The 12,678-nt window shown below is 43.0% G+C and overlaps 1 protein-coding gene and 1 long non-coding RNA gene across 2 annotated transcripts in view; one reads left to right on the top strand and one right to left on the bottom strand.

Moving 5' to 3' along the window:
• LOC135094027 (uncharacterized) overlaps positions 1–12,678 on the top strand; it is a 31,653-nt gene that overhangs the window by 1,117 nt on the left and 17,858 nt on the right. The gene's annotated exons all lie outside the window — the stretch shown is intronic.
• On the bottom strand, positions 4,490–12,614 carry LOC135094172 (uncharacterized). The gene is made up of 4 exons (XM_063994018.1): positions 12,524–12,614; positions 12,090–12,196; positions 5,197–9,270; positions 4,490–5,018 (listed from the first exon to the last, which is right to left on the bottom strand). The coding sequence occupies exons 1-3, from the start codon at positions 12,612–12,614 to the stop codon at positions 8,239–8,241; spliced, it is 1,230 nt and encodes a 409-aa protein (XP_063850088.1). The 3' UTR covers positions 4,490–5,018; positions 5,197–8,238.

The following is a 12,678-nucleotide window of genomic DNA, read 5'->3' as shown; positions in this document are numbered from 1 at the left end:
TATATATATATATATATATATATATATATATATATATATATATATATATATATATATATATATATATATATATATATATATATATTACTCTTATTTAATGATGCAGCCAATTCTAGAAAATCCAGGATTCCTCCCTTTCTTGTAGAAGTTTCCCTACTTGTCAAGCAACAACGTGACACGATACGTCCGTTTCTCTTCCCGATCCCCGGGAGGAACTGACAGTGTAGATATCTAAGATTGTCACTCCTTCAACATCAGCAATTATATCTACAAAATCAATCAACAAATTTAAATATATATCCAGGCCGGCACTCCCACACAGGCCGGACCAGACAAAGCAGCATACACTCTCATAAGCATCATTCACTCATCCCCGCCGTCCCCCGATAGAAAGGAATAGTCTGATCTGTGACAGGAGCTAAGAATACTGCCATTGTACTCGCTGCCTACCGTAAGAGGCGACTGAAAGGGACAGAGCAGTCGGAGAAAAAAAGGCCACCCTGGTGAAATAGCTTTTAATTTTGCTATCCTTCACGACCTAGAGTAAACTGGTGCAACACCCTGTTCGTATTCCTGACTGTCTTGCAGATACGCCTAATATTCTTGACCTTTTTCTAACCTCTAATCCATCTGCTTATGTTGTCACCCCATATTCTATCTTGGGCTCCTTCGATCGTAACTTCATATTTGTATCTTGTCCTATCACCCCAATTCTTCCTCAGAATTCTCTGAAGAGGTGCATCTGACGTTCTGCCTTTGCTAATTGGGGGATGAGGAAATATTATTCTGATTTCCCATTGAATGACTACTGTTATTGTGTCAGCAACCATTTTTTGTATGGTGAGCGCATAACAGGTGATAGTGCCTGGTATGGAGGAGTACATTCCTCACTCTTTCTATTGTTCCAGACTTCCCAAACTTTGCTTTAACTCAACGTGTTGTCGTGCTATTCATGATAGAGAGGCGACCCACAAAGGGTAATTTAGCCTTCCATCACCTAAATCTCATGCACTTTATATTTCTGCCTGAAATCATGTCAAGCCTTGTTTTCTAACCAACCAAAAAGTACTTCATCAATATAAAATGTCAAAATATTTATATATCAGTCTCTCCTCGTGATATCTCGCAAAAATATCTATAATAAATTTACTTCATCTTTTCCTCCTTTATTTCAATTTAGTAGCACCACTTCCATCTCATTCTACCTCCAAAGCTGAAGTCTTCGCTTAAATCTTTGCTAAAAACTATCTTGGATGATTCAGTGTTTGCTCCTTCCTTTCCTCAACCCTCCAGTTATTTAATCCTACTTATTATGACCCTTCGCAATGATGTTTTCCATGCCCTCACAGGCTTTAATACTCGGAAGGCTTATGGACCTGATGATGTCCCTCCTATTATTCTTCGCAATTGTGTCTCCGTACTTGCATCTTACCTAGTCAAACTCTTCCAACTCTATCTATCAACATCTACATTTCCTTCTTGCTGGAAGTTTACCTACATTTAGCCTGTTTTTTTTTCTTTTTTTTTTCAACGGGTGACCGTTCTAACTCCTCAAACTACCGTCCTATTGCTTTAATTTCCTGCTTATATAGTTTTTTTTTTTTTACTAATCCTCAACAGGAAGATTCTTAAACATCTATCACTTCACAACCCAGTTTGGGTTGCGTCGTGGTTAGTCTACTGGTGATCATATATATATTTTTTTCTTTTTAATGTATAGGGAACTACAAGCAAAAAAAAAAAATCAAAGGCCCACTTGAATGCCAGCCAGTTCCCAAAGCAATGCCAAATAGTATGATCAAATAATAGACGATAAGTGTCTTGAGACCTCCCTATCGAAAAGAGTTCAAGTTATAGGAAGGAGGAAATACAGAAGTAGGCAGGGATTCCCGGAGTTTACCAAAGAAAAGTATGAATGATTGAGAATACTGGTTAACTCTTGCATTAGAGGGGTGGACAGAATAGTGGTGAGGGAAAGAAAGTCTTGTGCAGCGAGGCCGCGTGACAAGGGAAGGTATGCAGTTAGCAAGACCAGAAGAGTTGTTAGCATGAACATAGCGGTAGAAGATAGCAAGAGATCTATCACTGCGGCGATGAGAGAGGCAGAAGACAATCAGTTAAAGGAGAGGAGCTGATAAGAAAACCTTTTGTTTCCACCCTGTCTAAAAGTGCGGTATGAGTGGAACACCTCCGCGATACATTCAATTCAATTCAATTAGTTTATTAGCCAGATATAAATGCATCTGTAGCCGTAATTCATATACTGTAAACAAGGCTGGGCCCATTAAATCAACCACTTCTGACAGGCCTGTAATATTAAAGATAATGCCTTGAATTAGACAGTTATATACTATGGATATAATCTCTCTCTAAAATGTCTTGCATCACAACATATATTGAATACTTTTATCCATACTTCATCTCTACATACATAATTTCATAGATACATGTTGACACAAGATACGCGAAACATATTAAAGAAATAATATTAATAATACGATAACAGTGAGTAATTGTTTTCGATACATAGTTAAAATATATAGGTTTAAATTAATTTTAAAAATGAATTTATTACTAATAGATTTTATATGGTTTGGTAAGTCATTCCATCAAATACATCCATAATGTGACAAATCTTCGTTGTGTCTCTGTAGATGGAAAAGGTGGTCTTAAGTGATGGCTATTTCTAGCAATGATATTGCGTATTTGAAAAGAGTGGAGTGCAGCAGAGGATTGTGGAAACAATTGTTTGTGTGTGAATTCAAGACTTTCCAAATTATAAACGTCACGAATTCTTCCATTTTTAAAGTGTCTAAATAACAAAGCAGTGGGAGCATCACATTTCTATTTACCTATTGGTGTAATTGGTTCGGAGGAGGCAGTAGACATCTGTCGAAATGATAATTACACCCAGAGGGGTCTGACGCAGTGGATCAGAGGGTGTTGTGAACTTATCAGTAATCCATCAGTGACTTCACAATGTTTCCCTTTGTGTCTTACAACACAAGGGGGCAGTCACAGTCTGCCCTTTAAAAACAAATCTCTTCCTTCGCACAAAACTAAATGCATCTAATTACATACACACCCTTTATTCAATATTACCTATAAATTCCAACATGGCGACTCCTAAACCAGTTGCTATTTTACATAAAATTTCATCTAAAACAATGAATATAGATATACGGTCTACGGTAAACAATGCCAAAGGTTACCCAAACATGAAGCTTCAATAAATGAGGTTTCAATGCTATCACTCATAATGCATAAATTATTACAAATATGACATGAAATAAAATTTTCATACATACAGACCCCTCCTCCATAACAATTTATGTTATTAGTAAATTGTTTGTATCCTGAGACACTATAAAGATTTTGAACATTATTAGAAAGTCGAGTTTCACAGAATTCAATTATATCAATGTTATGATTGTTGGAGAAAATAGCAGAATAAACGAGAAACTTTTCTAGATCATTGGGGATACTATTTATGTTGTACATGACAAAAGATGGAGAATGACTATTAGTGATTAAATTATTTTCTAAATCCTTTTGATTATAATATTGAGTGTTTGGTAGAGATATATTTAAGCAGTTCAGTTAAAGGTCAGAAATATTTAAGCCAGTTGAATCGTCACCCACACTGAATCGATAATTAAACCCATTGAGTTCACCAAACGTTAATGTTAAAAAGCCTTCATTCAGCAACTCAAGAAGTTCATGATCATCTGGATGAGGAAAGAACAACATTGTTATAAATAAAGAACACAGTGTCACATATACAGAGAACAGAACTTTCTTAGATGCTTTGGGCTTTTTCGATATTGTACTGTTACACCAACTTGCTGCTCCTCGTCCACCGTCTCACGGGGTTCATTTGGAGGGTGGGGAATCGCCTGAGCCAGGGCAGCAACTGGGTTAACTAACACCAGCCTGGTCCACCGACGTCAGCATGTCGGTGACAGAGGAGGCGAGTCGCTGTTCACGTCTTTCACGTAAACTGTCAACCTCGTATGACTGAAGTACACTATTTTTCCATCAGCTATAGCTATTTTTTTTTTTTTTTTTTTTTTTTTCAGGTCATATAACCGAGCCTTCTATAGCTGCACTAATTTTTATTTATTTATTCATTTTATTTATTTATTTTTTTTTTTGCCATCACCCTAACGCGCGTATTAGCCCATTGTTTTATTTCGTTTTTATTTTTCTTATTAATCTAATTTTGTTTGTTTTTTATTAATTTTAGAAATATACAATATGATAAACAATCTTATTAATTTGTTTTTTATTCACTTATTTTATAAATACACAATATGATATACACATCCATTTCTTCACGCACGCCTAATTAACCCAGGGTTCCTGATCCTATTACAAATCTACCATTGTCAGGGCAGGGGAGAGGGAGAAGAACTCACAAGCACACAGGTCGATTTGATTAATTTATTGCGCCGTAGCGTTAGTCAAATTTACATAAAGTAGATCTTGATTTTGACAAAATACTGTTTACAGAAAGACACACACACACACACACACACACACACACACACACACACACACACACACACACACACACACACACACACAGGACAAAGGAAACAGACGTAGATACAGAAATTAGGACACAGACAGAAATACACAAACACACGCACGTGCACACGAAAACACAGCAAATCAAAACAAATCAAGGTGGAGTTAATTTATTTAAATTAGAAGTCACATCAGGCACAAGGTATTAATAATTATGTGAATCCCCCGAAACGAGGGAAACGCACAAAAATCTCTTCTAGGGTGTAGTGGAGGACAAGGTGACGGCATACTACATCCAGCGGCTGTCCTCGTAGTAACAGACAGACTCGTAGTGGATAATTGTGACGCTGAAGGGTCTTTGCATCCCTGCGGCGCCGCACTGGGAGGAGAGCAGAGGAGCGGAGTCTGGAGAGGTAGCAGGAGAGGAAGAGAGGGCGCCCATCATAACGAGGTGGTAGGCGGCTAGGCTTCCTTAGCTAAGCGATTACCTGTGGCATTATGGGGCAAACCCATGTGAGAGGGTACCCATAAAATTTTCAAACAAATTATGAACTCTCATTAAGGAAAAAAAAAAAAACATTAAGGAAAAAAAAAAATAATAATTTATAGGACTGACTACTGCAGTGTGGGATGGGCAAAGACGCGGAAAGGGACTGAAGGGCTTACCTCTCCCGTTGGTAGCATCCAGGGGGGGGTGGGGTGTGAGCCTGGGTGCACGTCAGCAGCGAGGATATCCTTATTAAGGCTACACAGCAAAGAAGAAACAGATCTGATAAGAACACGACCAGTGGGCAGTATCGGAGGGACAGGTGAGGTGGGACAGAGAGGACATGATCACCTGCCAGTAATAGGGACAGAGATATAGAAAGTGGAGGCACTTGAAAGTGAGGCAAGTGACATTGGAGTATATTTTCTCGACCATTGGTGAAAAGGCATAGCTCTCGCTTCATGTTAACAATCTTAGTAAAAGGCATAGTTCACGCTGCATGTTAACAATCCTAGTAGACATAGTACAGCCAAGAAGGATTTTCATTGCTCTATTCTGTAATTTTCTTAGAGGTTCCAGAGCAGTCCGAGAAAACAGAATCAAGGCAGGGGAGAGGTAATCGACGAGAGAGCGAATGAGTCATATATAATATCCTGGCCACAAGGTTGGAGATTCCTGAAGTGTTACTTTTGAGCACTGAAAAGGTTGTAGTCGTCTCTGGAGGCGATCCATCAGGTCACGGACGATAGATAGGTCCGGGAGTTGGGCTGCTGAAATCTTGACAGATGCACCAAGGTAACGATACTGGTGCACAAAGGGACTGCAGTTTCTTCAGTGGTGAAATCTGATAGAGTGGCAGGAGAAAATTCTGTTTTTCTCTGGAGAAACAGTTAGAGGAGGCCACAGAGAATCTCCTCTAAGTCAAAAAATAACTGAAGATTTCCTGGTGAATTGGAATGGATACACAAATCATCTGCATATCAGGTGATAGCACGTGAGTAGTGAGTAGTGAGTAGTGAGTAGCCGGTGCATTAAAATGTTGAACCAAAAGGGACTAAAGACACTCCCTTGAGGCGTACCAAAAAGAAAATCCTGTAAAGAACCGAGCTGAAGAACACACTGGAGGTCTTATTACTAAGGTAACTCCTAATCCACTGTAAGATGATTGGTATCAAAGTCGACGAGCTGGTGCAGAATGATGTCCCTGTTAGCAATGTCAATCGCACTCTTACGGTCAACAAAGGTCGCCACGTTTTCTCGGGATAGGCAAGAGTATAAGTAGTGGCAGTGGTGAGTGCTACGCTGAGGAAGAAATCCAAACAGACTTAAAGAGAGGTGGTCCTGGAGGCGGTACATGAAACTGTTCAACAACATTCTTTCCATTACCTTACAAAAGCAGGAAGTAAGAGAAATGGGCCTGAACTTTGCTGTACCGAGCTTGGGATGGGTATGATAGTGCTGCTGGTCTAGGCTTGCAGTTGGAACCCATCACGAAGACAAAGGTTAAAGAGACGCAGTAAAGTATTACCAGAAACTTGTTGCAGTAGTTGTAGCGCAGCACAAGTAATGCCATCATCACCAGGAGACGAGCAGAAAAAGCACGGCACAACTCACCCTCGATGATCGATACAGAATCCTAGTCATCCTCTTGTAACAGGGTAGATACCAGGCGGAGCTAACGGTCAAGACCACCGAAAGAGAGAGCATCTCGTATATGAAGAGAGAGGTTGGCTGAGATGGACTGCTACCATCATGCATCAACAGTTGTCAGGTGTATTCGCCAGCTGTGTGATGGCGGGCACTGGAAGGCGTCTTCTTTGCCACTCGGTGGACAAGATGCCACATGGAAGCCACACTAGTCTGATGATTAATACTGTCCGTGAACCTTTGCAAAGATTCATTACTCACGCACTTCAATAGGGCTGTTAGAGCATCCTTAGACTGTCGGTAACGAAGCAATTCAGGAGATGGGTTCGCTTGAAACAAGAGACCAACCCGTTCGGTTTCTTCCCTTGCCTGTTGAACAGGCGTGTCCAGAGTCCAGGAGTGAGCGGAAGTGTGGCCTTGAGACGTACAACCTGTGAAAGTCATGTGTGGCAGAGACAAGGCTGGAGTAAAACTGATCAGGTGAAGTACAGTCAAGAGTAGGCAACATGCAAGCCATATACAAGATATACATCTGGCAGTACTTACGGGGCACAGTAATGCGCAGATGTGAAGCAGAAGCAGGCAAAGCAGGAAGAGAATAGCGAAATCGAAGGACAACGAGATCAAATAAAGCCAGGAGGAGCACTGGACTCGGGCTGCAACTAAGCCAAAGATGAGGACGTGGCCCAGAGTAGCAGCCCCAGGAGTGAGTGGTGTCGCCAGTGTCCCAGCGCGTCAGGTGACGGCTACGGATGTACGATAATAGAAGAGAACATCAGGACGATTGGAGGGGCTAGAACGATCGCATTGAAATCCCCAAATACACCATGCCTTACACTGTAGGAGGAAGAAGAGCAACAGGATGAAGGCGAGCAGGGGCAAACATTAGTAAACATTACAAAGCTGTAAGACAGCACTCCCTACGGTGACCACAAGAAAGCTGAAAAGTTACGTCAAGGTCGGTGGAGATGCGAAGAAGTCGGTGCGAAGAAGTCGGTGCGTCAGAGAACTATGGATGTAGGTTTGGAGACTATTCCGTACCATATGGACATAAGGAACATCACCGTTTAGGAAAGGAGCCTGCCCGCTGTGGGGCTGGCCTGGAAATGCTTCCTGGAGAAAAATTACGTGTGGATGATAAGACGTTCCAAGAGAGTGTATCTAGTGTAGAATCAGCGACGAAGGAGACCGGAAAGTGGCAGAAGACGAGCGAGCAGGGGAGGACTGGCCAGAAATAGGGAGTAACTCAAAGAGTTTGTCCAAGCAATTGATCCAGCGAGTAAGTTGACAGAATCGACGATGGTCTGCTGGGATTCAACCAAGGTAGAGAGTCAGTAGCAGCATGAGCAGTAAGCAGACCGTCAATCCTGTCATCAAGGCAAGCGAAGCGGTACCTTGATGGCACGGTGCAAGCGCACCGTGCCTGGAAGAAAGCAACGGACTTGCGGAGGGCCAGGTCTTGTGGAGAAGCAGAGGTAGTGGAGAGAATAGGCGGGGAAGAAGTAGGCGGTGGAGAGGGCGGTCCGGTCGGGGATCGTGGCTGGACTTGGCGTCGAACACAGCCATGCCAGACGTTAACCACCAAGTAAGCAGCGGGGACACATCCAACGCGACACGTCCGCAAGAGACAAAGGCCCGGGGGTGGTAGAGGATGCAGCTGGGCGCGAAGGCTCACTCTTAACTGGACACGTCCTGGAGTCATGACATGCAGCACTCCAAGCACATTTAGGCAGGGCAGAGCAGTACCTGGAGATGCGATCAACACCCCAGCACCTGTAACACCAAGGCTGGTCATTGTGGAGTTTCCGCACTTCACACGCAGGAAGACAGGGAAAGAAGTCAAAGGTGATAGTGTGTGGGGCCCGGTCAGGAAGACTCCAAACAACAACAATGTGGTTCATGGGTGATGACTCATCCCGTATAAAGCGTCGGGGAGAGTGCACACCATGATGTGTCTCAGCCAGTCGATGATCCACATCAACGGGAAAACGTGTGAGAATATAGCTAGGGAACTTATGGGACCTCTCAGATGAGTCGTGAGGAGTGAGTGACAGGAAATCATCACATTTGACATGCTCAAGGATTTCCGTCCGCTGGCAAGAGATGTATACAAACCAGTTGACGTCAGCAGTCTTGACCACAGCCAGATCACGTTGTAATTGAAAGGCCTTGTTAATAGCAGACAACCATCGCAGCTTTGTGTCCATGGATGGATTCCCGTTGAAGGAGAGCTTGACGTAAGCGTCTCTCGGGGCAAACGCTGGAAAGTTAGGCGAGGGTCGGGAAGGGGCACGGGGAGAAACACCAGGGAGAGGCAGAGCAGACCGAGAACCAGGCACACCACCCACAGAGGGAGCACCCCTCGCCGTCTTTAGCGACAGGTGGCCGACAGTCCTCGGTAGCTGCGCTGGGACTGTCCTCTGCAGACCGCTTACTGGACGTGGACGAGGAGAGAACACTTGCCGGCCATGCTGAGGGGCGAACGATGGCGTTGGAAGGTTTTGTGATTGGAATGAGCGCTCAGGCCAGTGATCCACATGGATGTCATCGTCCTCAAAAGAAGCCACATCTTCCTCCAAGTAGGAAGCTGCGTCAGACCCTGAGCACTATATCAGGGCAGTGAGGGGTCCAACAAAAAGCACACAAGCCAGACAATTCGCACTTGCGACGACGAGTGTAAAACACGGCTCCAGCCACGCAAAATAGCCTGCGTGTGGTGTGGAGATTGGGAAGGGAGGTCCGTTCACGACCGCGCCTCTGACGAGATTGAGGAAGCACACAGGTAGGGACTAGCGAGGCTGCTTAGCATTACTGCGTATTATGTATATACACATTCATATTAAGATCACACAGTACACAATCCATACACACTTTCATACTTTTACTTAAACATTTCTATTTACATATTTAATCAGTTTATGTACATAGTTTATAATGTCGTGTCCCGATCAAGAGCGTATGGAGTTAAGTGAGAGGTATACAGCACAGATAAATTTAGTTAGAGAGTGACTCTGTAGTCGAGAGCGAAGCACCATTCACAATGCTCATCCAGAGTTCACAGGGCCGTGAACCAGAAAGCTCTTTTTCAAGCCAAGAGGCTCGGAACAGTACGAGCCGATGTGGGCGACCGACGGCAGACATAGAAACAGGCATTCCTGGCGCCCCTCTGGCGCCTTTGGCGCCCTGTTACTGCCTCCCGTGAACTTTAAGCATTCCCGGGCTTCAGGACACCGGGCCACGACACGCGGAGTCCCCATTGACCAACGATCGTTTTTTTTTTTTTTTTTCTCTTGGCCATCACCATTATTTGGGTATTAAACCATTTTTTTATTTAACTTCATTTTTATTATTTGATTTTTTTATTTTTATTTTTCAAGCCCTATGTCATATATATATATATATATATATATATATATATATATATATATATATATATATATATATATATATATATATATATATATATATATATATATATATATATATATATATATATATATATATATATATATATATTATTATTTTTTTTTTTTTTAATATACAGTGTAATATACACATTCAATCCTTCACACCTCCTTCAGGAGGAGGCAGTAGACACCTGCGAAACGATGATTATTCCCAGTGAGATCTAAAGCACTGTTCAGGGGGTGCTGTGAACTTATCATTAAACCCAGCTGTGACATCACTGAACGTTTCCCTTTGTGTCTCACAACACAAGGGGGCAGTCACAGCCTACCCTCTAAAGACAACTCTCTTCCTCCACACAAAAATACAAGCACTTAATAACAAACACACCCTTCACTAAAAAATTTCAAAATTATCATGGCGACTCCTACACCAGCCTCGGAGTCCCAGTCTGGGGAGGGGACCATAAATGTCCCCAGGTCGGACTGCCTTTCTGTCGACGACCCTAAGTGTCTTGACACCCCCCTCAACTTTTTCTTCATTAACTTCTGCAACATTCGCGGTCTAAGATCTAATTTTCAATCTGTAAAACACCATCTCTCTTCTTCTAAACCTCATCTTCTTTTCCTCACTGAAACTCAGGTGTCTGAGGCAACTGACAGTAGCCCCTTTCCTGTTCCCTCCTACTTTATCTTAATTTTCGATCCAAAGCTGGATGTTGCATTTATGTGACTTAACCTGCTCTCGTGCCTATGTTCTTGAATCTTCCGAGTTTTCCACCATCTGGCTACGACTACAGAGTCACTCTCAAACTAAATTTATCTGTGCTGTATACCTCTCACCTAACTCCTCTGACTATGAGAAATTCTTTGACTACTTAACTCCCAAAGTGGAACACATTCTGACCCTCTTCCTTTTTGCAGAGATCTCCATTCTTGGAGACTTCAATGTTCACCACCAGCTTTGGCTTTCCTCTCCTTTCGCTGACCATCCTGGTGAACTAGCCTTCAACTTTGCTATCCTCCACGACCTAGAGCAATTGGTGCAACACCCTAGTCGTATTCTTGACCGTCTTGGAGATTCGCCCAACATTCTTGACCTTTTCCTGACCTCTAATCCTTCTGCTTATGCTGTCACCCTTTCTTCTCCGTTGGGCTCCTCCGATCACAATCTCATATCTTTATCTTGTCCTATCGCTCCAATCCCTCCTCAGGATCCCCCTAAGCGAAGGTGCCTCTGGCGTTTATCTTGTAATGGGGGCACGATGGCAGACCCAAAGACAGTTGCCGACCTGTTTTCTAAGCACTCTGCAAGTGTCTCTAGAAAGGATCCATCTACACCTATGGCACTTCATCGTCCGCATCTGCTGGCATCAATTTTGTATCCCGCTGGTGGAGAGTCTTACAATGTTCCATTTTTTTTTAGTCCGAGCTACGCATGTCTTTGTCCCAGTGCCATGATTCATCCCCGGGTCCCGCCGACATCTCATATTCTTTTTTGCTTGACATCTATAACTTTATTTCGAATACCGGTGATTTTCCATCTTGGGATGTGGCTGTAATTATTCCCATTTCAAAGCCCGGGAAAGATCATCAGCTAACGATCAATTATCCACCCATTTCTTTAATTTCATGCATTTGTAAGTTGCTGGAAAAGAATGTGAATATCAGGCTTATGTGGTACTTGGAGAGAGAGTTAATTACTTGTCTCCTGTTCTGTATGGTTTCCGGAAAATGCGATCTACCACTGATGCTTTATTGTCTCTGGAATCTTCTATTTGTGAGGCATTTCCTAATAAGTAACACCATGTCACAGTCTTTTTTGATTTAGAGAAAGTTTACAACACAGCCTGGCGTCATGGTATTTTATTTAGTGTTTTCGAGTTTGGTCCGTGGCCGACTCTATTTTTATACAACAGTTTTTATCTCGTCGTTTTTTTACGGGTACAGATTAGTGGCGATCTGTCAGGAGCTCGCCCACTTGAAGATGGCGTGCTGCAAGGAACAATACATGATGTCACACTTTTCGCTGTGGCTGTAAACAGTGTCAGTGGTGTACTTCCGGAAGGAGTTCTTGATAGCTTATATGTCGATGGCTTGTCGATCTCCTTTTCTGCGGCGCGGATGCCTTTGATTGAGAGGAAACTGCAGTTAGCAATTAATGGGATTTCTCATTGGGCGGTAACTCGGGGATTTCGTTTCCCAGCTTCGAAGACTGTGGCCCTACCTTTTTTGCCTGAGCCAGATCTATATCTATGTGATCGAAGAATCTCTTGTGTTGAGGAAACTCGTTTCCTGGAACTTGCATTTGACAGACGCATGACTTGGGTACCTCATATTCGTTATATTAAGGTAGAATGTATGAAGGCGCTGTCACTCCTTAGGGTCTTGGGGAGCTGATAGACAAACCATCCTTCTCTTGCACCGAACCCTTATTCTTTCAAAGTTTGAGTACGGTTGTGAGGTTTGTTCCTCTGGTACTGAGCCTCGGCTTCGTGTGTTGGACTCGGTGCACCATGCCGGTGTTCGCTTGTCAACTGGTGCATTCCGCTCATCCCCAGTCCTTAGCTTACTGATGGACGCTGGTGTCCTTCCAATCGACTTGCGTCG

Source organism: Scylla paramamosain, chromosome 44 (assembly GCF_035594125.1).
Source record: "Scylla paramamosain isolate STU-SP2022 chromosome 44, ASM3559412v1, whole genome shotgun sequence".
NCBI classification, from domain to species: domain Eukaryota; kingdom Metazoa; phylum Arthropoda; class Malacostraca; order Decapoda; family Portunidae; genus Scylla; species Scylla paramamosain.
The sequence above is the reverse complement of the archived record's forward strand: the minus strand, read 5'-3'. Positions and strand labels throughout refer to the sequence as shown.